General features: G+C 34.0%; 3 protein-coding genes across 4 annotated transcripts; all 3 read right to left on the bottom strand.

The window, feature by feature from the left end:
* Positions 1 to 3: 3 nt before the first annotated feature.
* Positions 4 to 3,968, bottom strand: LOC109809283 (auxin-responsive protein IAA18). Of its 2 annotated transcripts, none has more exons than XM_083074750.1 (6): positions 3,836 to 3,968; positions 2,971 to 3,722; positions 1,896 to 2,167; positions 1,115 to 1,304; positions 394 to 458; positions 4 to 306 (listed from the first exon to the last, which is right to left on the bottom strand). In XM_083074750.1, exons 2-6 carry the CDS (start codon positions 3,342 to 3,344, stop codon positions 287 to 289), a joined length of 921 nt encoding a protein of 306 aa, XP_082930876.1. In that variant the 5' UTR covers positions 3,345 to 3,722; positions 3,836 to 3,968; the 3' UTR covers positions 4 to 286. The 2 variants fall into 2 exon arrangements, with proteins under 2 accessions (XP_082930876.1, XP_020228128.2); XM_020372539.3 differs by having other exon boundaries at positions 2,971 to 3,452; positions 3,539 to 3,916.
* A 1,512-nt stretch (positions 3,969 to 5,480) lies between these two features.
* Positions 5,481 to 17,045, bottom strand: LOC109809282 (hexokinase-1). Its single transcript, XM_083074751.1, has 9 exons — positions 16,455 to 17,045; positions 15,772 to 15,922; positions 15,452 to 15,622; positions 15,206 to 15,280; positions 14,928 to 15,083; positions 14,713 to 14,811; positions 14,500 to 14,630; positions 6,462 to 6,543; positions 5,481 to 6,232 (listed from the first exon to the last, which is right to left on the bottom strand). Exons 1-9 carry the CDS (start codon positions 16,715 to 16,717, stop codon positions 5,897 to 5,899), a joined length of 1,464 nt encoding a protein of 487 aa, XP_082930877.1. The 5' UTR covers positions 16,718 to 17,045; the 3' UTR covers positions 5,481 to 5,896.
* A 2,826-nt stretch (positions 17,046 to 19,871) lies between these two features.
* On the bottom strand, positions 19,872 to 25,009 carry LOC109807903 (nuclear poly(A) polymerase 4). The gene is made up of 12 exons (XM_020370613.3): positions 24,487 to 25,009; positions 24,289 to 24,366; positions 23,676 to 23,783; positions 23,371 to 23,433; positions 23,120 to 23,281; positions 22,821 to 22,934; positions 22,660 to 22,722; positions 22,192 to 22,521; positions 21,929 to 22,093; positions 21,005 to 21,793; positions 20,485 to 20,561; positions 19,872 to 20,394 (listed from the first exon to the last, which is right to left on the bottom strand). Exons 1-12 carry the CDS (start codon positions 24,598 to 24,600, stop codon positions 20,367 to 20,369), a joined length of 2,091 nt encoding a protein of 696 aa, XP_020226202.1. The 5' UTR covers positions 24,601 to 25,009; the 3' UTR covers positions 19,872 to 20,366.
* Between the last annotated feature and the right edge of the window lie 1,806 nt (positions 25,010 to 26,815).

Below are 26,815 nucleotides of genomic sequence, written 5' to 3' on the forward strand. Positions count from 1 at the left end.
AAATTCAACAAAAAAAAACAGGTTAATCAAAACGCAAAATGTTAATGAGAAAATCATGAGTGGACACATCTATCAAGTTTTTCTTACCCTATTTTTTAAGAGAGAAACAATTGGAAACTTCACTAAAAACAACAACCTCATACAAACATTACTTATAAACTGAACATTTCATTGCTTGATCGAAACCAAAATGTCAAATAAAAACACTCTTCAACTTTCGTCATGGAAGAAGACCTCAAACAACCTCATCTTTCACTTCTCCTTATTGTCAAGTCAAGTGGTGTAGCTAGTTTTGCTTACTACTATCTGAGAACAAGAACGTTTCTTCAATCATTCATCACAACCAAAACAAAACATAAATTCTATTAAATTAAGTTTAAGACTCCAACTCACGGGTAAAAGCAGGAAGATCAGATCTCTTCAACACCCTCAACCTCTTCACTGTCGACACAAACATGCTGCCAAGAAAACACATTAATATGGAATCATATAATAGTAGCAACCATAGATGCTATAATCGCACATTTCTAGCAATAACTAAATTATAAACACAAAATTAAAACAATAACACAGGAAACCAAAAGGAAAAAACTTAGATACAATACTTATAATATTATTATTATTATTATTATTCTCTAATTAAAATTGAAGTTTTAATTAAGTAACATACATAAACATTTAATAAAATCCTATATTATGAATATAGGATGAAACTCTAATTTTAATTGAAAAATAATACCAACACTTATGGTAATTTCATGTAAGTTTTATCTAGGAAAAAAAAACACAATACTTGGATAAAGTACCATAGGTACTTACATACCGTTGTTACTAGACTCCAATTAGAATTGAAAGAGTTATTTACAGTTTTCATGTAAGAAACAGACATTAATCTGCATGGTAATGTAGTGCTAGGCATTTATGCATAGCAAAAAGGCTGAATATATATATATATATATATATATATATATATATATATATATATATATATATATATATATATATATATATATATATAAGTGTATATACCTTGGCTCCAAACTATAGACATGGAAAAAAATATTGAATTGAATAAGATAAAAATGCATTAGATCCACATTGATAAGGTGCTTACTGCCACGGTACATCTCCTACAAGCATCCTGTCTCCTTCATTATCCTCATAAACAAGAGTATATTCCCCACTTCCAACCAATAAACCCGTATTGGCTTTCTTTTCCTCTTCCTTGTTTTGATTTCCACCAGCACAGGAATCTCTTTGACCAGAATAGCAGCTAGAAGAGCCAACGTGAGATAAATTTAACTCTGCATCAAGTTCCATTGTCACAAAAGAATGAAAAAATATGAAAGCTAATTGGTATAAAAGATCAGTATTTTACTTTAAAAAATTTGTTAGGTGAAAAAAGATTGACTATTAGTATAAGCTAGTGACTATTCAATTGCAGTAATCAAGATTGAGATTTAGGCTTAGTTTAGATTAGCATCTAGCTTGAGAGCTTTTTGATGGAGATAGGTATTTGATTCCTTAACTTGCAAAAAATCCCTTGTAACTTTATAGGTGTTTGTGAAAAAATTAAATGAGAAAGTTTGTGAAAAAGTTGATATTACATAAGGTAATTTTGACTTACATATGAGGAGTTTATTCAAATTAGCTCTTCTCTCGAGAGATTAATGTTGAATTATCATATCCAACACAAGAACACATTTTGCCTTAAATTTAATAACATGACTACTAGTTGGTCAAAAGATGTAGCTAACAAAAACATAATGACTAGTTTTCATTCCCAAAGAAACAGATCTCCAATTTCAAACAAATGTAACATATGAATAAACAAGTGTGATTAAATTGAGCACACGGACACAATTATAGGACCAAAACGGCAAGAATAATATTACCTACTAGGAGGCCTCTAAAGAGCTCATCAACAGCAGAGGAAAGTTTTTCATAGCTGTCATAAGCATTGATGTCCACTTTTCTTCCAATGGGAACACCGTCCATATTGATCTTCACAAACAAGCCTTTACCAGAGTTCTTGCCAGCAACCTTGTCCTTAACAACATGTTGATGTTGGTGGGACCCAGAAGGCAGCTTAGAAGTGCTTCCACTTGCAATGTTCTTCCTGAAGGAACGAATTGGAGGCCAACCCACTACTGGACCAGAAGCCGTTCTGTTTTTGGTGGGTCCATATACAAAAAAGTTAGGCATGAAAATGAACAGTGAAAACAGTAAGCACTACACTAAGATGAAGACAAAAGCATATCAGCATCATCACAAGCGTACAACTGAGTTATCATTCAATTTCTCATATTTAGCACTTCTCATTATTCTATTCAAAACCACCACAAAAATACCCTTTAACAAGATGGGTTATTTTTTATTTGTTTTTGAAGAGATATATTTTTATCATAGGAATTTGATATCTTGTTATGCACTAAAGATTTATGAACGTATTTAGATTAACAAGATATTGTCCACTTTCACATTAAATTCTAGTAAATTTATTTTTGTCATCATTTAAAATATTTCATTCTAATGGAGATTTTGTATGTTTTATACATCAATGTTTCTCCTCATTTCGTAAAATGAGGTGAGAATTTGTTTGTATCCAACGTAACCATGAGGGACCAAAGAAGAAAGTGGAAGAAGAGGAAAGAGAGGGAAGAAAATAGAGGCAGGGTGAAATTATCACATGCCATGGCCATGCCAATGTCAAATTTCAAGATTAGATAATGAAGCCAAATAATAAATGACATGCTATGGTTAAGAAAATATACAAAAAAAACCATGCCGCAATTAACAATAAAATGAAGAGCTTCGTAAACAATTCTTCACTGAAAAGTGGTGTATGACATTATTTTAGAAACACATCTTTGCATGAACCACAACAACATCAAAGATGACTTTAGGAATGATTGTACTCTTAAAAAAACTGAATAAATGTATAGATACAAGATAGAAAAGAAAGAGTACCTTTTGGACACAGCTGTATTTGCAGAAGAGGGTGAGAATGTCTTGTTCTCCACACAACAGAGTTGTGGCACATCCTTTCCCATCACTATCATGTTTTTGGGGCATGATTGGAGCTGAAGAAATGAAGCTTTGGCTTTAGGCTGGTGTTGGTGGTAGGATGTGGAAGGCCATGCAGAGGGCAACATAGCCCCACCTGGACCTGGCTTGTCAGAAGAGGAAATTTTTTGAGTTGAGAAGTAACCAAGAGTGAGTGATGATTCATTTCTTTCCCTGTTGCATTTTTTGATGCTTTCATTGGGAGACTCTTCACCAGGTGGACCTAGCCTAAGCTCCAACTTCCTCTCCTCTGAAGACTTATGGTTTCTTTGCCACATCTTGCTTGCAATTATGCTCCTTTCTTACAACCAAGCTTCTGCTTCTGTTTTGAAAGTTGAAACAAAACGAGTAGTTGAAGTTGAACCTTTTGATATCTGAAGAAGAACCTGACACAAGAATCTATGATAACTATGCCACGTAATAAAAGACCAAATCCAAGACAAATATGACCACTGCACAAGAGACACCCCACCAAGAGAAAAGAGAATAACACATTCAAAGGCAAAGCAAAAGGTAGAGATGGATGGAATTGTTGACTTGACTAGCTTTGCTTTTTTATTCACACGCTTGGTGTCTTTCCTCTTTTTAAGGAGAAGTGAAGAGGGGCATTTTCAGAAGTGGCAGTGATCGATGAAACTAGTGAGATTCTCTTTGGCCTAACATTACCAAAAGAAGAGAGGAATTAGAGCATGGCGCACGCAACCTGAAACAACAAAGTTAGGTTGCTTGGCATAGAAAGTAAAGCAAAGCCTTGTATTGCAGCGCTGACCTCTCATAAATACATATATATTCCTCATGCCTTTGACACAGTAAGCTAAGCTACAATGACTTTGCCTTGATGGCACTCTACTTACTAACATAACATAACATGCCCTCAACATCATAACTTTTGCATCTTTGGTTGGAGTCAAAGTTCAAAGTTGGAATAAAAAGAGGGGCACTAGCACACTCAAGTTCCTTCCTTGTTGGCACAAACACAGCCAAAGTTTAGTTACCTTTTGTCAATGATGTTAATTAGTATTCCCATAGCTGTTTAGAAAAGTGCCGGTTAAGTTAGTTAGACCGGATGAGACTTCAGATTGGACATGAACACTTATTAAGGGCTTAATCAAAATTTAATTAAGTTGGTCACCTTTATTTATGTGGCAAGATATTGAATCGATGGATGGGATTGCCACGGTGACTTTTCTGAATTTCTTTCTTTTTACTAAAACTTTTACAACTGAGAGGATTTGCATGATCCTTACTCAGCAATTAAAAAACCACAGATCCCATGATTTTTGTCCGATCTGTAACTCTGACATGTTCTGGGACTTTCACTTTTTTCTGTTTCTCTCTACATTTCCTAATACAATATATTAATTTTGTCTGGACATGGAAACTGGTAAGGGCGTGCGAGCTTTAACTTGAATAGGCTGAATTCATTTTCTAAATATAAAGTCTAAAATTAACTTGCTATTTATTATTTAATATAGGTATTTTTTTAGTCATGACATATATTTTTTTAAAAGTATCATTTAGATTGAAAATATATTTAAAGGAATTATTTGACAATGAAGTTTTTAATAAGTGTTGAGTCGGAATATTTAAATAAGCTAGGAATTCAAGCCATAAAGTAAAAATAAAAATAAAAATAAATAAACTAATGGGTCTCAAATTTAAAATATATATATATATATATATATATATAAATATTTTCAAAAGATAATATATTATTTGTAACAATAACAAAATAACAATAATCTCTTAATCATACTTAAACAATTATTTCAAAGTTTATTTTTATCTGTATAATTGTCAGATTTGAGTCTTATACATGGAAAAAAAAATATCTGCGAGAAGAAATTTAAATAAAAATAATTAATCAAGTACTTTCATAAAAGATAATTCATCAACAAAATATGGGAATATTTATTAGTAATAGTGTGGTAACTCGAAAATTTGACCTAAAAATGTTATATTTCCCCTTTATAATTTAAAAAAAAAAATAACTTTGAATTCGGATCATAACAGCTCAAAGAAGAATAATTTTTGGTGTTTTTTCCTGTTTAAATTTTTTTTTAAAAATACTTTATTATACAAAAACAAATTAATACATTAATGGAAATAAAAAAGAAAAAATGAACATATGTATACCTTAGGGGGAAAAAGGTTTCATTTTAATTATTATTTCATGAATTAAAAATAACCTTTTAACCTTGATTAAAATAAGAAAATACTAGCACAAATGCTGTTATGTTCTTGATGTTTTAGATTAAAGAATCAAAAGTGAAATTTATGAAAAAATATTATCATGATTTTCAATACACTACATTATGATTTTTAATAAAAAAGAATGTATTTACTGATTACTTGTTGATATGATGCAGATTAAAGTCCTTGAAAAGCCAAATAAAAAGGAGGAATAGACAGGCTAGAGAGAATAGATTGCCAAATTGCATATGGCAACTGAAGGTGAAATTGGCCATCAAATTTACCTCAAAAGGCAAGAGTGTCACATGGCTGCTTCCTTGCACATTTGATCCAACAACTCCTACAGACCTATGGCCAACAAAGCCAATAATTTTGGCATAAAAGGTATCCTATCCTTATCCTAACAAAGTATAGAGCCAGGTGATGTGAAATATGATGTTAAGGCTAACACGGCAAAATGCAGAGTTCTCCTGAAAGAATTAAATACATCAACTTAAAGAAATGGTGTTGAGTAAATGTTGCAAAGATTGGCTTAAAAGCTGTGTACAAGTCAACCCTCCCAACTCCCAAGACTGCTGGGGTCATAAATGGACCACAAAAATAATTGATACAAACCCCAATATCATGATCATTATTGTTAACCATCAACTTGGGAGTGAGAGGCAGCAAGAAGAGCAGCACCAATGCCTGAACCATCATTGGAATGCTCAATGATAATACTTTCTGAGACATCTTCACCAACCAATTCTTTAAGGGTGTTCTCTAGGCATTTGCTATACTCGGTGTAATGCTCATACAATCCACCATCCATGGCTATCACACTCTTCTGACCCTCACCATCACTCATGGTATCTTTTCCCAGCTTCTTCAAGATACCCAAGATGCCAGCAGCAGAAAGACGAGCACCACGGGTGGCAACAATGTTGCAAATCTCCACAACCACCTTCCTCACTTGTAGGGAGGTATCAGATATCTAATATTAAAAAACAGAAAGGACAAAGATAAGTTGATTAAAGTTTTAATCATGTTGCAACCTTTAAAATTTGAGAGTCTCAACTTGAATCATATGTTTAGATAGAATTAAAATATTGAAAATTTGGACACTATTATTAGTATATAAGCTTTCTAACGTCAATGTACACATGCTGTAAAAGGCCTTGTTGGAAAATCTTAATCCAAACAGAATAGAGGATTTTATATACCTCGAAAATGTTCTTCAGTTTGCTTCCTACCACATTGAGATCAGCAGATGAGTCATGATGCATTGCAGACATGTCCGGCGTCCTGCACATCCGATGCTGATGGTCATGGTACAAAAACTTGTAGACAATGCCAGTAATTATAAGCAGCGCAGTAATTTTGGGATTTAGGATTCTTATTGAATCATGACCTAGTGTAAGCAATATTAAAATATTTAGTATCTCTGATGGACCAACCAGTGAATGCTCTCAAATTTTACCCTCTTCTATCTTGTCTCATGGCCACTTAACAAAAAGGACAAGTACAGTGAGAATCTCATATCAAGAATTAAACCAATAAAAGAAAAGGCGAGATGCTCAAGCATAAGCATCTTGTAATAATGATTTAGTTTACAAGCCCAGAAACGTAACATTTTTTTACCAAATCTGAGGTGTTGATGGTAAAAAATTATTAAAATAATTTTGGGAAAATGTGATAAAATCATAATTTTAACAGGGGTGAAACTTTAGGCATCCTCTGATGTTAAATTGCAGTACAACAAATTTGTCTTTGGTATTGCTAGTGGAGTTTGCCCCAGATTCTATATTTCTGATTTGCAATATACTAATTCAGGTTAAGGGAATTTAAATAGGAATCTAGCAGGGTACATGATCTTTCTGGCCAAAAAAAAAAAAAGATAAAGCACAACATCACCCATTGCATTTGCTGTAGAAACTTGGCATGTAGAATGCGTAAACAGATCCAGTAAATGATATTAATGTTTGTCAGGAATGAAATAAAACCAACACTAAATAAAGGAAAACAAAAGTTAGGGGACAAAATCGAAGATGGAACGGAACATTGATGATAAAACCGAATTTTGGTAGAGAGAATTTAAAGGATTATAAAATTAGTCAAATCCTTTAGTATAACATGATTTTGAACATTTTTTTTTGTCAAATATACCACACCCTTAATTTCATTTCATTTAGAATTAAATTAGAATGTACTAATGGTGTAAAGACATTTTACATTGTCATGAGTCATCCAATCCCAAAATACCATATAAAGTTTGTTAATTTTTTAAATAACTACATTAAAAGTCATATTATGGGATGATTTTTGAATGATTGATGATATAAATTTTGTACACTATCTAACAGTGCTTGAAAATTAAACTTTTTAATTTATCACTGTTTCAAGGATGGAATATCCATATTCATAAATAAAACAGAGTGAACTAAAGCGATGGTAGCAGACGTGATGATCCTGCATGATGCACAAGACCCATGAAACTATGTGACACAGTCTATTATAACTCTCAAATTAGTATATCAGATGGAAAATACACACATACAAAAAAAAGTGATTGAGTTTATAAGTAATCCAGAAATATTTCTCTCCACAAGTTTGATAAATTCCTAATGGTTAACCAATTTCATGTGTTCCACTGAGACTGATTACCAAAAAGGTACGCGACTTTGTAGTCATAACAAATTACATAAGAAGAAATGCTAAAGGAAGTTAGGATAGCTTCCTTAAACAACAGAAAAACCTTAGTATAGAACATATGGAATTATTCTTCATGTCTCCCATGGAGGAACCCCGAAATAGGCCATTTGGTAAAAGCTAAACGGAGGCACAAAACTATGCATTCCCGGAGCAAATTTATGGTAGACAATTTCCTTTGAATGTCCAAGCATTTTGTGTTGGATAATCTTAAATTTTAGAGATATCCGAGTTAGTTTATCTGTTTTGTTTGTTTTATTTTAGATAAGATAGTTTTTTGATAAGATCTGTTTTGATAAGATATTTTGTTATCGTTTTGTTAATTCGGTACGTTGTACAATGACTATTTAAAGGTCATCTCTTATTCAATGAAAGTACAGTGAGTTGCTACGTTCACACAATTTTTAGTATTACTCGTGATGGAAATCTAATCCCCAAGGATCCATTTGGAAGAGGTAAGACCAAGAAAGGTGAAGGTTGATCCAAGGAGGCTCATCCATGAAGACCATTGGGCCTTTAACTAGGTCCATGGTTAGGAAGCTAGAGGAGACTTCTATAGAGGAGGTGCTTCTTAGACCTTTGATCCTCATGAGCATTGATTATGATTCATCTTATTAGTCTCTTGAGCTTCCATTGTACATACATTGTATAGTTTGATTTCTTGTACCTTGTATATAGTAGATACTTGTATAGGTGTATTTTTGCCTTTGTATTTGTGAGGCACTTTATTTCCTTTTTAGTAGCTATTGTATATTGTTTCTAGGGTAGGTTACTTGGGCACTTTGACTCCATTTAACCTAACCTAGAAATACATTCTTTTCTTAGTTTTCTAGTAGTAGGATTGGGAGTGGCATTAGCAAGCTAGAGAGTGCCATTAGCAAGCTAGAGAGTGTTACTAGCAATTTAGCCAAAAGGTGGTCCTAGGCTAAAATTTACATATTGGACTCATTTTACTCCTAATTTTTCATAGATTTGATTTAGCTAGGTTCCATTCACATTGGATGAACCTAACTAAACCAAATTATCAATTTCAAAACCGGTTGAAGTAAATTAAGTCCAAAGAGCCGCCCACCTAGAGGTGTTCACACTTGTGTTCACATTTGTGTTCACACTTGGCCAAATAGCTTGGTTCTTCTCAAGCTTGGAAGCTTGAAGCACAAGCTTCTCCTTAGCTAGCTTACCAAGCAAGCTAAGTGAGGAGCTTGCTCTCTAAGCCTCTAGACCATGGGTGGTTAGCTAGACCTTACCATGGTTCCTAGTGAACCATAGTTAAGACTAGCTTACTCTCCAAGCTTCCTACTCCTATATTTTCGTTTTTCCCTCTTTGTAAAACACTTTTGGATGTATTGAGATTTCATTTCTGAAAATATTGTTCAGATTACTCTCTCCTAAAAGTCCCTAAACCTCTTTGATATTCATCCAATTCTCTTATCCCTTCATAGAAGAGTGTGGTGAGAATTGAAGTGGTTTATCTCTTCATCAAGGAGTGGCGCCTCTTGGGAGTGTTCTCCACCAAACCGTGGTGGTCCTAAGGTCTCCTCCTCCCTTGGAGACCTTAACCAAGCCTAGGAAGAATTAAGGAGCCAAAGATCTAGGGAGGAACTTGAAGAGGATTCACATCAATCCGGATTCTCCAAGCAAGTTTCCATCAACTCGTCTCTTATTTTCTACAAATTGGTATCAGAGCTTTATGCTCTGAGTGCCGAGTGTGAGAGGAAAGCAGTGTGCGCCTGTGTGTGTTTTGAAAAAAAAAGGAGAGAGTAATGGCGAAGGTTGTTAATGGAATGACCGTACCACAACTGTCAAAGAAAACCAATTATGATAATTGGTGTTTACAGATGAAGACCTTGTTGGGTTCCCAAAGTCTATGGGACATAGTGGAGAAGGGGTTCCAAGAACCCGAGGAGAACGAAGACCAATCTGTGGCTCAGATTGCCACATTGGAAAAGACACGAGTAAAGGACAAATCGGCTTTGTATTTTCTGTACAATGCCGTGGATGAATCAGGTTTCGAGAAGATTGCAAACGCTGCGTCTTCAAAGGAAGCATGGAAGATCTTGGAGGTTGCGCACAGAGGTAACCACCGTGTTAGACATATTCGACTTCAAACTCTTCGAAGAGAGTTTGAGTGTTTGAAGATGGAGGATAAGGAACGAGTATCCGAGTACATAACTCGGGTGGAGAAGTTGGCTAATCAACTCGGAAGGAATGGGGAGCCAATGCCAGCAAGTAGAATTGTGGAGAAAATCTTGAGATCATTAACAGATAATTTCGAGAGCATTGCATGCGTAATTGAGGAGTCAAAGGACTTGTCACTTCTCTCAGTGGAAGAGCTCGCTGGGTCACTCGAAGCCCACGAACAAAGGAGGAGGAAGATGAAGGATACTCTTGATCAAGCATCACAGGCGCAACTTGATTTGAATGGAACTCGGAACACCCAAGGTCGAAGATCAAGTGGTCAAGGACGAGGTAGAGGACGAGATGATCATGAAGGTTGACAAGGACGAGGTGATCGTAGCCAAGGAAGTCAACCAAGGTCGGAGGTGGAATGTTATAAGTGTGGCAAACACGGCCACTACGCAAAGGAATGTGGACAAGGATGAGGTGATCGTAGCCAAGGAAGTCAGCCAAGGTCGGAGGTGGAATGTTATAAGTGTGGCAAACACGGCCACTACGCAAAGGAATGCAGATCGGCAAATTGCTACAACTGTGGCAAATACGGTCACATAGCAAAGTATTGCCGAGCTAAAAGCCGAAGTGAAAACAAAGAGAAGAATCTTCTCACAGAAGAAGAGGACGAGGAAGCAGGAATTTTGATGATGACGCAAAGCTCGGAGACCAAGCTACGTTCGAGTTGTGCCTCCGAGGTTGAGCTAAACTTGAGTTGTGTGGAGAGATCAGCAGTTGAGCTTCCAAGCTCAGATGAGAAGTCAGAGGCCGAGCTTGATTCGGGTTGCTTAAACAACTCGATCTGGTATTTGGACACTGGAGCGAGCAATCATATGTGTGGAGAAGAAAGTTTCTTCAACGAACTCATCAAGGTGAAGGCTGGATTCGTGTCATTTGGGGATGATTCCAAGGTGGCAGTAAAAGGGCATGGAACCATCAAGCATATGCAGAAGGATAGACGAGTTGGAGAAATAAGGAATGTCTACTACGTTCCCGAACTTAAGAGCAACATCTTAAGCATGGGGCAGATGATGGAGAAAGGCAACTCGATTCTGATGAAGGATCGAGTACTTTATTTGAAGGACAAGCATGATCGTTTAGTAGCCCGAGTAGAGATGAAAAAGAATCGGATGTATAAATTGGAGCTGAACATCCTTCAAAATAAGTGCTTGAAGCTGGACGTGAAGGATGAAGCCATGACGTGGCATTTTCGTTTTGGGCATTTAAACTTTGGAGGCTTGACCGAGCTATCAAGGAAGGAGTTGGTGCTCGGACTACATGGTGTTGAGTTTGACAAAAAGTTTTGTGAAGCGTGTGTACTCGGAAAGCATTCAAGAACAAGTTTTCCGAGCTCGTCCGAGTACAAAGTAAAGGAGCAACTTGGCCTGATACACACTGACTTGTGCGGACCGATCTCTCCTGCATCCTTCAGTGGTAAGAAATATTTCATCTCTTTCATAGATGATTTCTCTTGAAAGACCTGGGTATATTTTTTGCAAGAAAAATCAAAGGCATTTGAAGCTTTTAAAAGGTTTAAAGTCATGGTGGAGAAAGAGACTAACAAGCAAATTAAAGCTTTGAGGTCGGACAGAGGTGGAGAATTCACATCGGCAGAGTTTATGGAATACTGTGAAGAGCAAGGTATAAAACGTTTTTTCACAGCTCCATATTCACCACAACAAAATGGATTAGCTGAAAGAAAGAATCGGACTATTCTTGATATGGTTCGAGCTATGCTTAAAGGGAAGAATATGCCTGAGAAGTTTTGGGCAGAGGCAGTGCAGTGTGCTATATATATACAGAACAGGTGCCCACATTCAAAATTGGATGATGTGACACCTCAAGAAGCATGGAGTGGACAAAAATCGAGTATACATCACTTCAAGATCTTCGGAAGCCTTGCTTACGGTCATGTTCCAGCTCAGCTCAGAACGAAGCTTGAGGATATGAGCAAGAAGTATATTTTGATCGGGTATGATGAAAAGGCAAAAGCCTACAAATTGTACAACCCTGTTACAGGCAAAATTCTGATAAGTCGAGATGTCCAGGTAGATGAGGAAAGTGAGTGGAGCTGGAGTAACTCTGAAAAGACTTCAGGGAGCTCAAACTCTGAGAGGGAGAGCTCGGAGATAATAGGGAGAAGCTCGGATAGGACCAATGAGCATTCCAAGGAAGATGATGAACCTGAGCAGCTTAGAACTCGGAGCTTGCAAGACATCTACAACTCCACTGACGAGTTACATGTAGTATGTTTATTGACAGGAACAGAAGATATAAAATTTAAAGAGGCCGTACTTGATGAGAGATGGAAGAAAGCAATGGATGAGGAGATCGGATCAATTGAGAAGAGTGAGACGTGTGAAGCCGAGTATGTAGCAGCATCTTGGAGTGTCCAACATGCAGTTTGGCTTAGAAACTTGCTAAGCAAACTGGAGATTATGAAAGCTGAGAAAGTGTTGATCCGAGTAGATAACAGGTCGGCAATCGAGTTAGCCAAAAATCCAATCAATCACGAAAGAAGTAAGCACATCGACGTCCGATTTCATTTCATCAGGGAGAAGGTGAAAGAGGGAAGCGTGGAGCTCGAACACGTAGGAAGTAAAAAGCAAGTAGCTGCAACAACATTTCAGGAGTTAAGAAAGTTACTCGGAATGAAAGAAGAAGGAGAAACTTAAGCTTATGGGGGAGTTTTGTTGGATAATCTTAAATTTTAGAGATATTCGAGTTAGTTTATCTGTTTTGTTTGTTTCATTTTAGATAAGATAGTTTTTTGATAAGATCTGTTTTGATAAGATATTTTGTTATCGTTTTGTTAATTCGGTACGTTGTACAATGGCTATTTAAAGGTCATCTCTTATTCAATGAAAGCACAGTGAGTTGCTACGTGCACACAATTTTTAGTATTACTCGTCTCTTATTTTCTACATTTTGCTCTGATCATAGAGACCCCAAAGAAATGCATATAAGCAGGAACTGTTTAAGTCTGACGACATACTAAAGATTCGTCAACAACAACTAAGAGCATCTGCAATGGGGGTTGCTTTGGAGATGCTCTAAGAAACCTACTCCACGTGGGAGTGCTTGAGGAGCAATGTTAAAAATTCTCCCTTAATTTTCCATAATTATGGCTATAACTGCCTTATCAGTTGTATGATTTCCTGTGATTCTTGTTAGGATTATTTTGTCGATATTTATTTGAAGTAAGGGGATATTTATAAGGTTGTTATTTTTATAAGGTTATACACAACTTCAAAATGGTGAAATATTGGTCATTATAACTAGTTGGTTATCTCCCAAAAAGTCTCTCAATTATTGGAGTATGTGTAAGTTTTATAAACTATTATTTCTTCTCTTTTTTTCTTTATCAATGTGAGACCTTATTTATATTTCAATTATCCTTCCCTCAAACAAGGGACCTAACCTCTCATTTAGCGGAATGAGTCTTTGTATATCATTTTATCACTTATTACTTTAATTATAACTTGTTAGTTGTCACCAAATCCAACCTGCAACTCTAAATCCTCCTCTTAAATAAGGAATCTAACCTTTTATCACTTTAATTATAACTTGTTAATCTACAACTCTGAATCCCAACAATCCTCCTCTTAAATAAGGGACCTAACCTCTCATTCAGGAGAAGATAGGGTTATTTTATCGGTATTTGTACTCCATAATAGTGAGATATTATCAGTTTTAGGCCTAAGTCCTCACGATTTTGCTTTTGGTCATTCACAAAAGGTGTCTCAATCATTGGAGTATATGTGTGTTTTATAACTTTTATTTCTTTTCTTATTTTATCGATATGAGACCTTATTTATATCCTAACAATTCTCTCCTCTGTACTACCCACATTCGGTATTTCTTTAAGAATGGACAAAAGCCAAAAGGATAATTCTATACCCAGTAGAACAGCACAAGAGAATTCTTTGTATATTCAATAATATGCAATTGAAAACCGACCACTCACAATATAGTTAGTTAGTAACTATATGCAGTCAGTTTACATTCTAAGTGAGGTCATACTTCTTTGATTCAATGGATAAATGTTTACCCCATGGAAGCTAATTCATACAAATAAATAATGAGGCACAAAAGTTCCCTCTCTTCCGTATTGTCTTTTTGCTTCTTCCTTTTTTTCTGGACAATAGAATCAAATCTATACAGGAGCATAAAGGGGATGCAATTCGTGGTCAACATATTTTATGCACATAATACTCCATGGTTCATAGTTATTAGCAATCGATGAAATAAGTTTTCTTCAAATCCAACAACTGTCATAAACAAGTTTTAGGGGGACGGAGGAGAGACAACCGAAAGAAAAATAATAATGAATAAAAAAAAATCACATTGACAAAGTGGCTAATCAAACACCTAACGTTATACCTTAGCATAAACGGAACTCTCAGTTTTGGGGGAACATCATCACCAAAAAAGAAAGCTTCTTCAGCCATCTTGCATAGTACTCTACGAACAATGTCTCCCAAGTACATGCCAGAAATTATCTTCTCAAAAATCTGAATTATGGTAAAAAAAATAATTATGTAACCTCATCTATTAAGGAAGAAAAGATGGAACATAGAACTAACACAAGCTCACCTGTTCACCGGGGTTTAAACTCTCAGCATCTAATGCATAATCATACTCAGTTAATGGAAGGTGAGATGAACGGAAGTTTCCCCACTCCATGTTGATAACCTAGAGTCATCTCATATATCTTCAATATTCTTAATCCATCATTCATATCAAATAATATGTAGCCATTGTTAAGACTACACATTCAACCAAAGGAAAGTAAGACAGGAACTGCTCACCATTTCCCCAGAATTTGGCAAAGGACCATGCCATTTTGGTATTGCTTGAGCACGTTCCACATAAGCTGCATTTGTTCCAGTGCCTAAAATAATAGCAGCAATGACATTGTTGTTTTCATATCGACCTCCTGCTAATGTCCCAACTGTATCATTGACCTAGAATACATACTGAATAAGTAGAGTCTACATTTGGCTTGAGATCTATAAAAACTCTCAAGAGATTTGAAAGCCTTGTGACTTAATTAATGTTATACAAAGGAGTACAAAACTATAATTACCAGAGCTGTTACATGCATATCAAGACCTTGTCTCTGAATAGCTTCTGTTAATTCCGCCACAATATCTTGACCAACCTATTTAAACAACAACTAAACATAAATACAAATGCAAATGTGAAAGAAAAATAGTTTCTACAGTTTAAATCCATGATTTTCAAAAATGATTTGTTTCAACAATATTAACGAGGAGATATTGAGTCTGAAAGAATGTAAAAAGCATCAAAGCAATCGGGAAACAGGATTTACTGCGTCATCTATGCTGAACCCTTTTGTCCACTTGATAAGATTCCCAGAAGCAATTGACGTTTGCATGACAGGAAAGGAAAAGGTAAAACCTAGCTCTCTCTGTCTAGCAGGAGGTTGATTTTCTTGAGCAACAAATTTTCCAAGCTCTGCTGCAATATAGTCAAAGAGTGCCTGAATCACAATTTTTTTAGATTGGTCTTGTTTCTCATATGATTTGCACAAAGATCAACATTTGTTAGGAAAAGAAAAAAAAAGTAAAGAAAACAACTGTAAGCAAAGAAAAGGAATTTCAAATTGAGTGGGAGTAAAAAGGAGCTTACATCTGATGTCCCAACCATCAAATTAGGAGGAATTGACACCTCAGCAAATTCTTGACTAATAATACCACCATCCTTGCCTCCCAATTGCACACGTAACACGCGAAAATTAGTCCCTCCAAGGTCCAATGCATAATATAGTCCTTCCTCGTTCCTAAAAAGGTGATGAGGAATACATAATAGAAACCAAACAGATTCAGTACGGTCTTAGCTTCCTAGCCACCAATTTTAGTAACACAGGCATATCATTAACTATTAGCCGCTGACCGATGCAAGTTACTTACAACTTCCTTTTATAAACACGGCATTTCATTGATTTCAATAATCAACGAGCAGGAATAACATAAAGAATTTTATTTCCAGTTTTCTATCAGTATTATGTACTATTTACACGGTCAAACAAATAGACATCGTCCATAATTATTATAAAAATCATAAAATATATCATAGTTTGTGATTAGACGACAATGCAAAACCTCTCCACACAACACTACCTTATAGTGCATACAGCATTTACTTATAGCATGTAATCATCCATACAAGAAAAAATCTAGCATCTGAACAACACTTAATTATTTTCAAAAAGGAAGAAATGCAGATATGGAATTGGATTTAGATTGATCTAATAAGGAGAAAAAGATCTCAAAGGAAGGAAGGTAGATTGGATCAAGAGAAGAATGCGATACCCGGTGGGGAGATTATCAACGAAAGTGATGAGCATCTTGAGCTTGCTACCACCTTCGGAAGCAAGGCCAGCGTGCATCTCAACGACCATGGCATCGGCAACGAGGTTGAGCTTCCACGTGGGAGTCGCACACTTCTCCTCCAACTCCTTCACAATCTCCATTGCTCTTCCCCATCGTCGAGATTTCGCGACGTACCTCTGCACCACCACCGCGGCCACCGCGCAGGCCGTCGCCGCTCCGATCACCACCACCACCTTCCTCATTTTTATTTTGGGGACTTAACGCACAAGTCACAACCAACAAGGCTTTCTCTTTTTATCATGCTACAGTATATAAATAGAAATTGACCACTGCGACTGCGGCTAATTAGGAAAGCGAATAACCAATTTAATTAATCTTAGCCACGGGTACTAAGTACTCCTTGATTGAATTGACCGTCAAATGTAATAATGTTCAAAATTGAAATCATGTTGGGTGATGCCGACGTGTCTACCGTATACGAGGCCAAGGGAGACGACACCGAAAATTGGAACAGCACTGTGACAAAACAAAAACAAACCAAATTGTCCGCAAACAACCTCCTCTTATCCCATGTTAGAATTGCTTTTCGATACCTGTTGAGACAAAGAGCAGTTGAAGTAAACTGTCTCCAAAAAAAAAAAGCTAGTTTAGGTAAACAAGTACTTTTCACTTCGTGTACCTGTCTATTTCTGCATGCAAGTTTGATGCAAACATGAATGGATTAATGTAGTTTTATTTAAAAAGTTGTTTTCTTCTTTTTCTATTTAGTTAGGATATGTTTAAATAAAATTTTATAGAAATAATTATATAAAAAAAATGAAATCAACATTTCTATAAAATAAATTTATTTATACATAAATTAATTTTTATTTCCCAAATTAACTTCTATAAATATTTTTTATTTTATATATAAGTTAATTTAAATTTAAAATACTTTAGCTTATGTTTAAATAATAATAAAAACAATTTCATTTTACTAATTATTTTTACTTCTATAAATACTTCATTAAAAAACTTATTCATAGTGTGTTTGAAAATACGTTTCCACATATTTAATCACGTGAGTTCGAGATCAAAAACGTGAAAATAAGAAGCAAAAATTTTTTACTTCTCCGTTAACGTGATTTTCAAACGTGTATCCAGACCCACTCTCAATCATGTCTTTAATCAATTTCTTAATCACTTATATAAGAAATATCAATAAATATTATTTTCAACCTTTTATGCATAAAATAAGTTCATGCATTCTATCACCACACAAAAAATAGGTATTTACTAAAAAAAATTATAGGTGCATAATTTCTTCCACCACGAAATATAAATATCTACAAAAATTTGTATCAAAATCAAACTAATTAAACTAGTTTGATTTTTTTTCAAGTGCAATCCAAACCAAACCGATTAAAATTTGATATTGATTAGTTCAAGTATCAAATTTATATATTTAAAATCTTAATCAAATTAATTAAATTATTATTATTTATTTTTATTTGATTAATAATTAATATATATATATATATATATAACGTTTTGATTATTTTAAAAACGTTTTATTGTAATATGTAAGTTTTTTTCATTTATTTTCTCAAATGTTTAAAGAAACTAAGAGGAACTGCATTATAAATTTATTAATTTAGTTAATTTTTAATAATATATTAATTTAGTTCATCTAAGAAAATCTATTTACTTTTAGAAAAAATATTATTTTTTAATTATTTTCTTTTAAGTTCATCTAATATTCTGATAAAAAATAATCTATTAATATAAGATTGATTCAAATCAAATTAAGAGAAAAAATTAACAAATAAAACTAATTAAATTTAATTAATTTATGTTAAATTTTCATTTAAACTCAAACCGATCCGAACATACAAACAAACAAAATTCACCTTAGTTGTTCACTTTCTTATATGGTGTTTTGATTGACCAACCACTCCAACTTTTGCATCGAACATAATAAGTTTATAATATTTGAGATAAAATAAAATTTTAAATCAAACATAATTGCAACTAAAATTTAGAATCAAACAAGAATAATATTTATTACTCTTCCAAGAGAAAAAATAAATAAATAAAAATGTTAATTGATTTTTAATTTGTAAAAATTTATTTTTGCTGTAACCTAAAATATAAAATCATAACATTTAATACTTATACATTTAAAAATAATTCTTAGAAATGCTATCCAAATAATTTCATGTTTAAATCACTTTTAATTGAATAATTTTAAACAATAATTAGCTCAATCAAATTATTTTTAAAATTAAAATTTTAATTCATATCTAAAGATCTCCATTAATAACCCCAAGCGTGTGGTTCAACAGTAGGGGTTGATCCACGCTTAAGCAAGGTCAGGGGTTCGAATCCTGCCTTGTGTATGCAGTCGCGTTCAATCTTGGAACCAGCTATCCTACCCTTTGAGGTACCTCTAACGTAGCGAGGAGATTAGTCACTACCCTGGATACTCCAGGGACGAACCAAAAAAAAAAGATCTCCATATGTGATAATACTTAAAAGTCATATTTAACAAACATTAATTTTCCTTTAGGAGGTTTCTCTCTCTCTCTTCTCTCTTTTTTATAGATTTCGTTATTTTTTAATTTTATCAATTTAATAATATTATTAAAGTCTATTTTATTTAAACATTTTAATGATATTTATTACATTTTTTAAAAAAGTTATTATTAAATTTAATTAAATAATATATTTTTCATCTTAATTATAATATAATATTTTTTTATTAAACTTTATTTAAATTTTTAAAATAATCTAATGTCATATTTATAATAAAATTTTGAGTACATAAATATATTTAATAAATTTCTTTTAATAAAAAATATTTATATATTCAAAAATATATTATTATAACCAAAAAACACCGTAATTCTCTAAAATACTATATGAATATTATTAATAAGAGAATAAGTATCTTCAAAAATCATGATTCTTGAAATTTGTAATGTTCAAGAATCATTATTTCTAAATATGAAAAAACTTCTTTCCAACTAATCACTCCCTTAAGGAATAGTCCTAGGTATGCGCAGCCTAAAAACGATGACGTGCATTAAAACATTCGTCTCAAGATTAAGATAAATTTTGGGATTTTATATTATTCTTTAAATTGGGAGTTATAGTGTAAATAGAATTGTCCAACCTTGTCCGGGTATAACTTCTGAATTATGTGCACTGAAAAGTACGAATTAGAAGGAAAGCAAATTTGTTAGTTTCCAACATGCAACTACACACAATATTGATAATATAGAATTATGATTGATAAAATTCGTTCCGTATTAACTATTGAAATCCACGGTTTTGGAAGTAGCCAGTAAAATTACTAATTGAATAATTGTTTGATGATAAGCAAATGACCAAAAAAAAAAAAAGAAACAGGGCAGATAGTTAAGATCGCATTCGCAGTTGCCATATTATCAAGTTTTATATGGTAACCTCTGAGAGGCAGTACAATATCAGAATAAAGTTGCACATAAAGTCCCTTCTGCTAGAAAACACTAAACAACCCCCCCAACCCTCCCCAGACTCTAACTATAAAAAAGGAAAACAAAGAAATTAAAAGGAATAAAAAAAATACCAAACAATAGCAAAAGCCTTTCAAATATGCCCCTATATCATGTTTAGGGAAAATCCTAAACAAAACTCTAGAGAAGTTAGTTGGGTCAAGAGCAAAAAAAATGCAAACTGTACAAAGGGCTGCTTGATCTTTCAGCTTGATGCGGATCAGTTCCAATTTGCATGCTTGAATGGCCAAGCAAGCCTGAATGAAAAAATTAGAGAATTGAAAGCCAGCATTTAAATTAGTACTTACCCAAATTGCTGGCTCTCCTCTTTTCCCCACTGCACAAATGTCCACTTCAAGACATTGCTACCTATCTCTCACACTGTCGAGGCTAGACTCAATCTCCTATTACACAACAAAAAGCACAAGAGACAGCATAAAGACGAATTTGAGATAGACAAGCTGTAAAAACAACATTATTAAACATGAGCATGCCTTATCACCGGCTCTTGCACAGCTTCTGAATGAAGCTTTCCAGCGGAATCAATAACCATCCCTAGCATTGCATTTGGCTTCACAAAAAAGCACCGGAAAAAGAAACGGTAAACTGGTCAGTTCACAGCATTATCCATAATAGTTAAGAAAATCGAGACAATATAGCAGTAAACGTGCAAAATTCTTGAAATGTACACTATAACCCCTCTATTAGAGGGGTATATTGCTATATTGTCTACTGTTTCACTGAAATTTAGTGAAGATATAATGCATCACTAAAAGCCATAAAATCATTGCAATTTAGCTTTACAGTAATCTTCAGGGAAGACCTTGTACATCACATCAGTGCACTTGGCTGTACAATCTATATACAGGGTTGCAATGAAATGAGGAAAACAAGAAATGATGAAATGGCTAAAAGTACTGCACTAACAAGGCAATGGTAAAATATATTTCAAATAATCAGAAGAAAAAAAAAAAGTAAAACAGTGAATATTTGGAAGGAATTGAAAGCCAAAACCTGCAACTGCTCCTGTAGCTCATTTAATACTTCATTTCCATTTTCCGCTCTGTTTTTCACAGGTGAAACAGAATCATTCCCATAAGTAGTATCCTCAAATCGCACATTGTCGATCATCTCAACACCCCCTGCCCTTGATACATATCCATTGTCTTCAGAAGAACCACCATCATTTGTAATAACACTAGAATTTGAGGCAGGTTCAGGAGACTCTGTTCTATCCAACTCATCTTGACCACTGTTTGACAAATGATTGCTCTCCACATTTCTCAATTCTTGACTATCAGACACAGCATCAACTGAGAAACCACCAGCACCAAGGCTGTTGTGTCTTGCCAATCTATTCTCAGGAGGACTAGTAGATTTCCTTTTCAATAAACCATTCTGCATCACACCCACCCCATCATCATTCTTCCTCTTACGAATTCTCTCATGTACAGCCCGAGAAACCTCCTCTTCATGAAATAATTTATGATTCTCATGTGATGTTGGTCTTGATGGTCGAGATCGTTTATAACCATCAGGAAACACATAGCATGGGATTTGCCGTCTGCGAACATGAGAAACATAAATGCCCATCCCAGGTTTCCAGAACATGTACATATTAACAGAATGCCGAAATTCCTCAACTGTCCCTCGTATATCAAATTGTTGTCCTTCTTGAACAACCTCTCCCTGCTTCCTCTGCAGACCCATAAAGAAAGCACAATGAAAACAGTGCCTTGAAGTATCCATAAACTCACGATGATAGGGATGGCACTGCAACTTCCCAAAGGTGTCACGCTCAATCTGAAAACATTAACCAACATCATCCACTGAGACTAAAAATAAGGTTGATCCTGGCCATTGAGAATTCAAAAAAATCTAATGTACCAATTTAAAAATGTCATAAATTTCCCCACAGAAAAAAAAAAAAGACAATACCATCAAAGTCAGCTGCCGAAGGCGTGATTCCACCCAACCTTTCCAACTACGCAAGTCATCAACATCAGCAGCAACTATGTCAACTTGCAAGAAATTTTTATAGCTTTCAAAGAATTTGTATGGTTCAAACAGAGCCTTCCAACAACTTTTGTTCAGTTCTATTTCCTGGATTTGTTATAGGCAAAAGCAATCAATCATCAATTATTTATAACAAATAAGTATTAATATCCATAACATGAACAAACTCAACAATGAAAGTCTACCCCACAGATCCGGTTGCCATATTGGAACTGTTCCATCATAACACGAAGTGTGCTTGTAGAAACATTATAACTGGAATTCATACAAGGATAGGCAGGAGTAATAATTGGCATATGATGGGAACGGTCTCGAGGATTTTTACGAGGATGCCAAACAGGAAACCCAAGCTCATTCTCCTCTATTGGGCATAACATAACAGGAGTTGGCCACCCCCACTGTGTATACACTCTAAAGAAACGAGAAACAAGCATACTTGGAACTGCATTTGGATAAAACTGGCACACTTGAGCAACAAGAATTGCCAAGTTAACACCACCAAGAAAACCTGTCACCTGAAAATAAACATTGAAAAGGCATAAAAGAAATATTATTAAACAACTGGTAACCATATTAGTAGACATTCAAAGCAAACAAATGAATTAACATGATTAGTGAGGAAGAAGAGGATTAAAAATTAAAATATCACTCACATTGGAATAAATGCCTCGCCTTTTGGCCCAGAATTTCAAGCAACGAAGTGTTGTACGAAAATGCTTTAATTCATGCATGAAAAAGGTATTAGAGGCACCATAAATATTATGAAATGGACAAATTAACACGATAAAAAAACAAGCAGCAACCTAAAAAATACCTGAACATTAGGTACAAGCTTTAGAATTCGATCTGCAACTCTGCAGCCATTCAAACTTCGCACAGTAGGCTCATCAACATTGTGTAGAACAGAGACATCAGATATATCCAAATCCTGTTAATGAATTCAAAACAAAACAAAGTTCCAAAATATGACACAAACTACAAAACCTGCATGATACAGGTCACTAGCACATTATAAGCAAAGATACTGATTATAAATGAAATAAGCTTGCTCCTTTCACTTGGGAGACTCTTTTGATCAAGCAATGAGTAGAAAAAGAAAATGCTTTCACTTACTGCAGGTACAATCAACCGAGAAATACTAGCATAAAGGAGGTCAATTGATATTCCATCAAACTTGAATTTCATAACTGGGACATGAGCATCTGGAATTGGTTGCAATTCTGTGACTTCCTCCATGTTAGCTAGGATATCATGCAATGTGTAAAAAAAATCCTCCTGATGATGAAAATATGAAAAACCAAACAAAAATTAAGAATGATTTTGTTGTAGAACACGGTAAAAAAGATTTACACTCTCAAATGTACCTCCCGGTTTACATAGGAGGGCCCTATGCACAAAGTGTCCAAGTCAGCCCCAGGACCATGAACCTGCAACATAAAAACAATAAAAATGGGTTTTAATTAAAACATTAATAAAACAATCAGTGCAGCAAACATTCAAAAGTAAAAACAATGTTCAGCAACAAAAAACCAATACAATAACTTGCAAACTGGTAAGATTATTGAGTTCCCAAACAGTGTAAAAAGATGCATAAATTGTTGTTTGGGTCAACAACAAATTATACAAAACATGAAGGTGTGCATGTCAAGAAGGGAAGTAAGATACTAACCCCAAGCCGATAAGAACCAAAAGTCAAAATGACAGCATTCGCATCTTCCACCATTTGATCAGTGTATCCCCTTAGGTGGGTTAGTTGCTTCACCCAATTTTTTACTATCTGAAAAACAGAAAACAAATTAAAACTGGATTCTTGTTAAAAAGATCATTTACACAAGCTGCATTAAAACACTACAGAATAGCTTCAATAGACAGTAAATCACGCCATTCAAAATCAGGGCCACAATAAGTGGACCACGTCAACTGATACAGCCCCTACATACATCTACTTGCGGTGGCCACCACAACCGTGTAATGCCCAACACAACCACAATTCAAACTATATTGATAATTATCACCAGCAGGATAAACTAAAAAAAATATACAAACTATAAATAATATTATACATGTATTAACACTCGATTAGACCAAGCCCCCCATAACAATAACAAACACCCAGGTAATTTCAAACATAGTTCCATATTTTCCACTAAAGCTCCTAGTTTGACATAATCATCAATCGATACAAGAATATCAACATAAATGGTTGCCACCGATCAATTAAATCGACTCAGCAACACAACGAGGAATCATGAAAACAAAATTCTCTCTAACTATCCCTTTACCTGTTCAAGTCGGTGAAGAACCTCTTCTCTCTTGTCAGCTTCCTCCACGCTCTCGTAAAGCCCCGAATCAGCGAGAAACTTGCACAGCCAACAAAGAATTTTTCAGATAAATAAACAAATCAATAACCCTTGAAAAATAAAAATAAAAAAGCGTGTTGTGTTTTAACACAAATACACAAAACATTGAAATTAACTAACCTTTTCTAATTCGAGAGTCCTTTGCAAATCAGTAACCGTTGGGCCAGCCATTGATATGGGCTTCGTCACACCGTGTTCCTTCGCCGGCGTTCCCAACCCTTCAGAGCTCCCCATGATCTCAGCGCACAAATATCCCAAAAACGAAATATATTTTTTTCTCTTTTTTTTTCTCAGACTAATGAAAGCATCAAACAATCCGAAACCCAGAAAACAATTTTTGATCTTTTTTAAGAGGAATTGATGGAAAATATAATTGAAGGGGAAATCGGAACCCTAGAAAGGAGAAAACAGAAAAAAGTGAAGCGGTGCAAGTAAAGGGGGGAATTAAAAGCCCTAGATCCTAACACCGAAGAAAAAACAAAAAGGGAAGAAAAATAAAAGGAGAGAGAGGGAGATCTGAAAGGCGAAGGGAAGAAGAAGAAGAAAAAGGGATTGGGATGAGAAAGAGAGAGGGTTAGGAGACTCAGAGAGAGAGAGAAAGCGCGGTGAAGGCAATGGTGGGGTTAGGCGTTTCTTGATTTTTCTGAGATATTTATAGCATCACAATTTAAGGATTTTTTTGGGTTCATTCATCTAATATTTTATATTCACGTGTTCATATTGTTTTCGATTCCCTCCTATATTTCAATGAAATATTTTTACTTATTAGGGAGAGTGAGGTACTCGCGACTCAGTTACATACACATGGATATATTTCTTTATTTTATTCATTATTTATAAAAAAATTATTATATAACTAAATAGAAAAAGAAAAAAAAAATAATTCAAACGAGAAAAATAATTCTATTAATAGTTATTATTAACAGTTATCGATACAATTACAACTAATTTTTAGTCATTATTCTAACCATAGCTTTTGCTCAAATATATTTTATCATAATTTCTTGCTGATTTTTGTTGGGGGATTCCCTCATCTACAGTAATATTCGAATGAAAATTGTTGCGAGATGAATTGAATTGAGATTCTCAAGGATTTTAAAAGATTTTTTATTATAATTTTTTTATATTTAATTAAGATAATTATAATTTTTTAAAATATTCAATTAAGATAATTAAGATTCTTTTAGGAGTATATTAAAATCTTGTGATATTTCATTAAGGTTTCTTTTTACTTGAAAAAAAGTTTATTGATATTCAAAAACATAAAGATTTTAATATATTATTTTAAAAAATAGATTTTGTGAGATTTTTTAATAGAATTTTTATATTATTCACTCATCCAATAATTTTATCAAAATTTTTGAAATTTAGCAGATTTTTTTTCTTATTTTTTTTTTCTCATTTTTTTCCTTGTCTTTTTTCTTCTCTTTTTTCCTCTCTCTCTTCTATTTTCTCTATATTTCTCCTCTCTCTCTCATCTTTTATTTTCTTACTCGTTCTCCCTTCTCTATCTCTTCTCATATCTTCTCTATCTTGTATTTTCTTACTTTTTTGTTCATCTCTCTCATTTATTTGTTATTCTTTATCTCTCTATTTTTTCTCCTATCCTTTTTATGTATCAAAAAAATTAATTGTATTTTTATTTATCAATATTGATGTATAAATTATCAAACATATAACTACAAACCATCTTATCAACTTTCACCATTTTAGAAATGTAGTCCACTATCTAATCCCTTTGTAAGTTTGAAGGTTCCTATTGAAAAAGTAAGTCGTTTGAAGAGAAGTAAATCCAAGTGTGGAAGGAGTTCTAATTCAATTGGTACCAGCAATCATGTCAAAGTTCTAGATACTTTTTTTATTGGCATTGGGACCATCGCTGTTAATTTTGAAAAATATCTAAAGAAAAAAAATAGGAAGAAAGGAGAAAAAGATTAAAAGAGTGAGAGAAAGAGATAACAATTTTTAGGATGTTATAAAAGAAATATCAAATTTGGATGACAAAATTCATTTTATGGTTGCTGATTTACTTGATGCTAAAGCAAAGAAGGATATTTTATTTAAGATGTCATTAAAAGAACATTCATCTTGGATAAACTTCAATTTATGATGATTAATGCTTTGTTGAACAATATTTTTTTAAGTGTCATTTTGATTGTATTTTAGTTCAAGTATTTGGTTTATATTTTGGTGGAACTATAATGGTTGAACTTTAATAATATTTAAAATAAATTTGGATTGCATTGGAGTTATTGATGATACTTATATTCTAACAATGGTGAGGGAATAAGATGTAAACAATTATCATAATCATCATGGAAAGATATCACAAAATATTTTAGTGGCTTGTAAATTGATTTAGAATTCACGTATGTTCTTAGTTGATACGAGAGATCAACTCATGATTCCAAGTTATTAAGCGATGTTTTGATAATGAAAAATGAACTTA

This window comes from Cajanus cajan, chromosome 5, assembly GCF_000230855.2.
Source record: "Cajanus cajan strain Asha chromosome 5, NIPB_CcT2T_4, whole genome shotgun sequence".
In the NCBI taxonomy this organism is placed as follows: domain Eukaryota; kingdom Viridiplantae; phylum Streptophyta; class Magnoliopsida; order Fabales; family Fabaceae; genus Cajanus; species Cajanus cajan.

Bases quoted from the DNA above. Each gene is read 5' to 3' on its own strand.
- LOC109809283 (XM_083074750.1), bottom strand. From the start codon at position 3,344: ATGTGGCAAAGAAACCATAAGTCTTCAGAGGAGAGGAAGTTGGAGCTT. The intron at 1,305-1,895 runs GTAATATTATTC...AACTTGATGCAG, and splicing joins CTTTAGAGGCCTCCTAGTAG to AGTTAAATTTATCTCACGTT. The intron at 307-393 runs GTGAGTTGGAGT...TCTTGTTCTCAG, and splicing joins TGATCTTCCTGCTTTTACCC to ATAGTAGTAAGCAAAACTAG.
- LOC109809282 (XM_083074751.1), bottom strand. From the start codon at position 16,717: ATGAGGAAGGTGGTGGTGGTGATCGGAGCGGCGACGGCCTGCGCGGTG. The intron at 15,281-15,451 runs GTAAATCCTGTT...TTGTTTAAATAG, and splicing joins GGTTCAGCATAGATGACGCA to GTTGGTCAAGATATTGTGGC. The intron at 14,631-14,712 runs GTGAGCTTGTGT...ACCATAATTCAG, and splicing joins GTTTAAACCCCGGTGAACAG to ATTTTTGAGAAGATAATTTC.
- LOC109807903 (XM_020370613.3), bottom strand. From the start codon at position 24,600: ATGGGGAGCTCTGAAGGGTTGGGAACGCCGGCGAAGGAACACGGTGTG. The intron at 23,282-23,370 runs GTACATTTGAGA...TTTCATCATCAG, and splicing joins CCTCCTATGTAAACCGGGAG to GAGGATTTTTTTTACACATT. The intron at 21,794-21,928 runs GTATTGTCTTTT...TAATGTTTTCAG, and splicing joins TTCGGCAGCTGACTTTGATG to ATTGAGCGTGACACCTTTGG.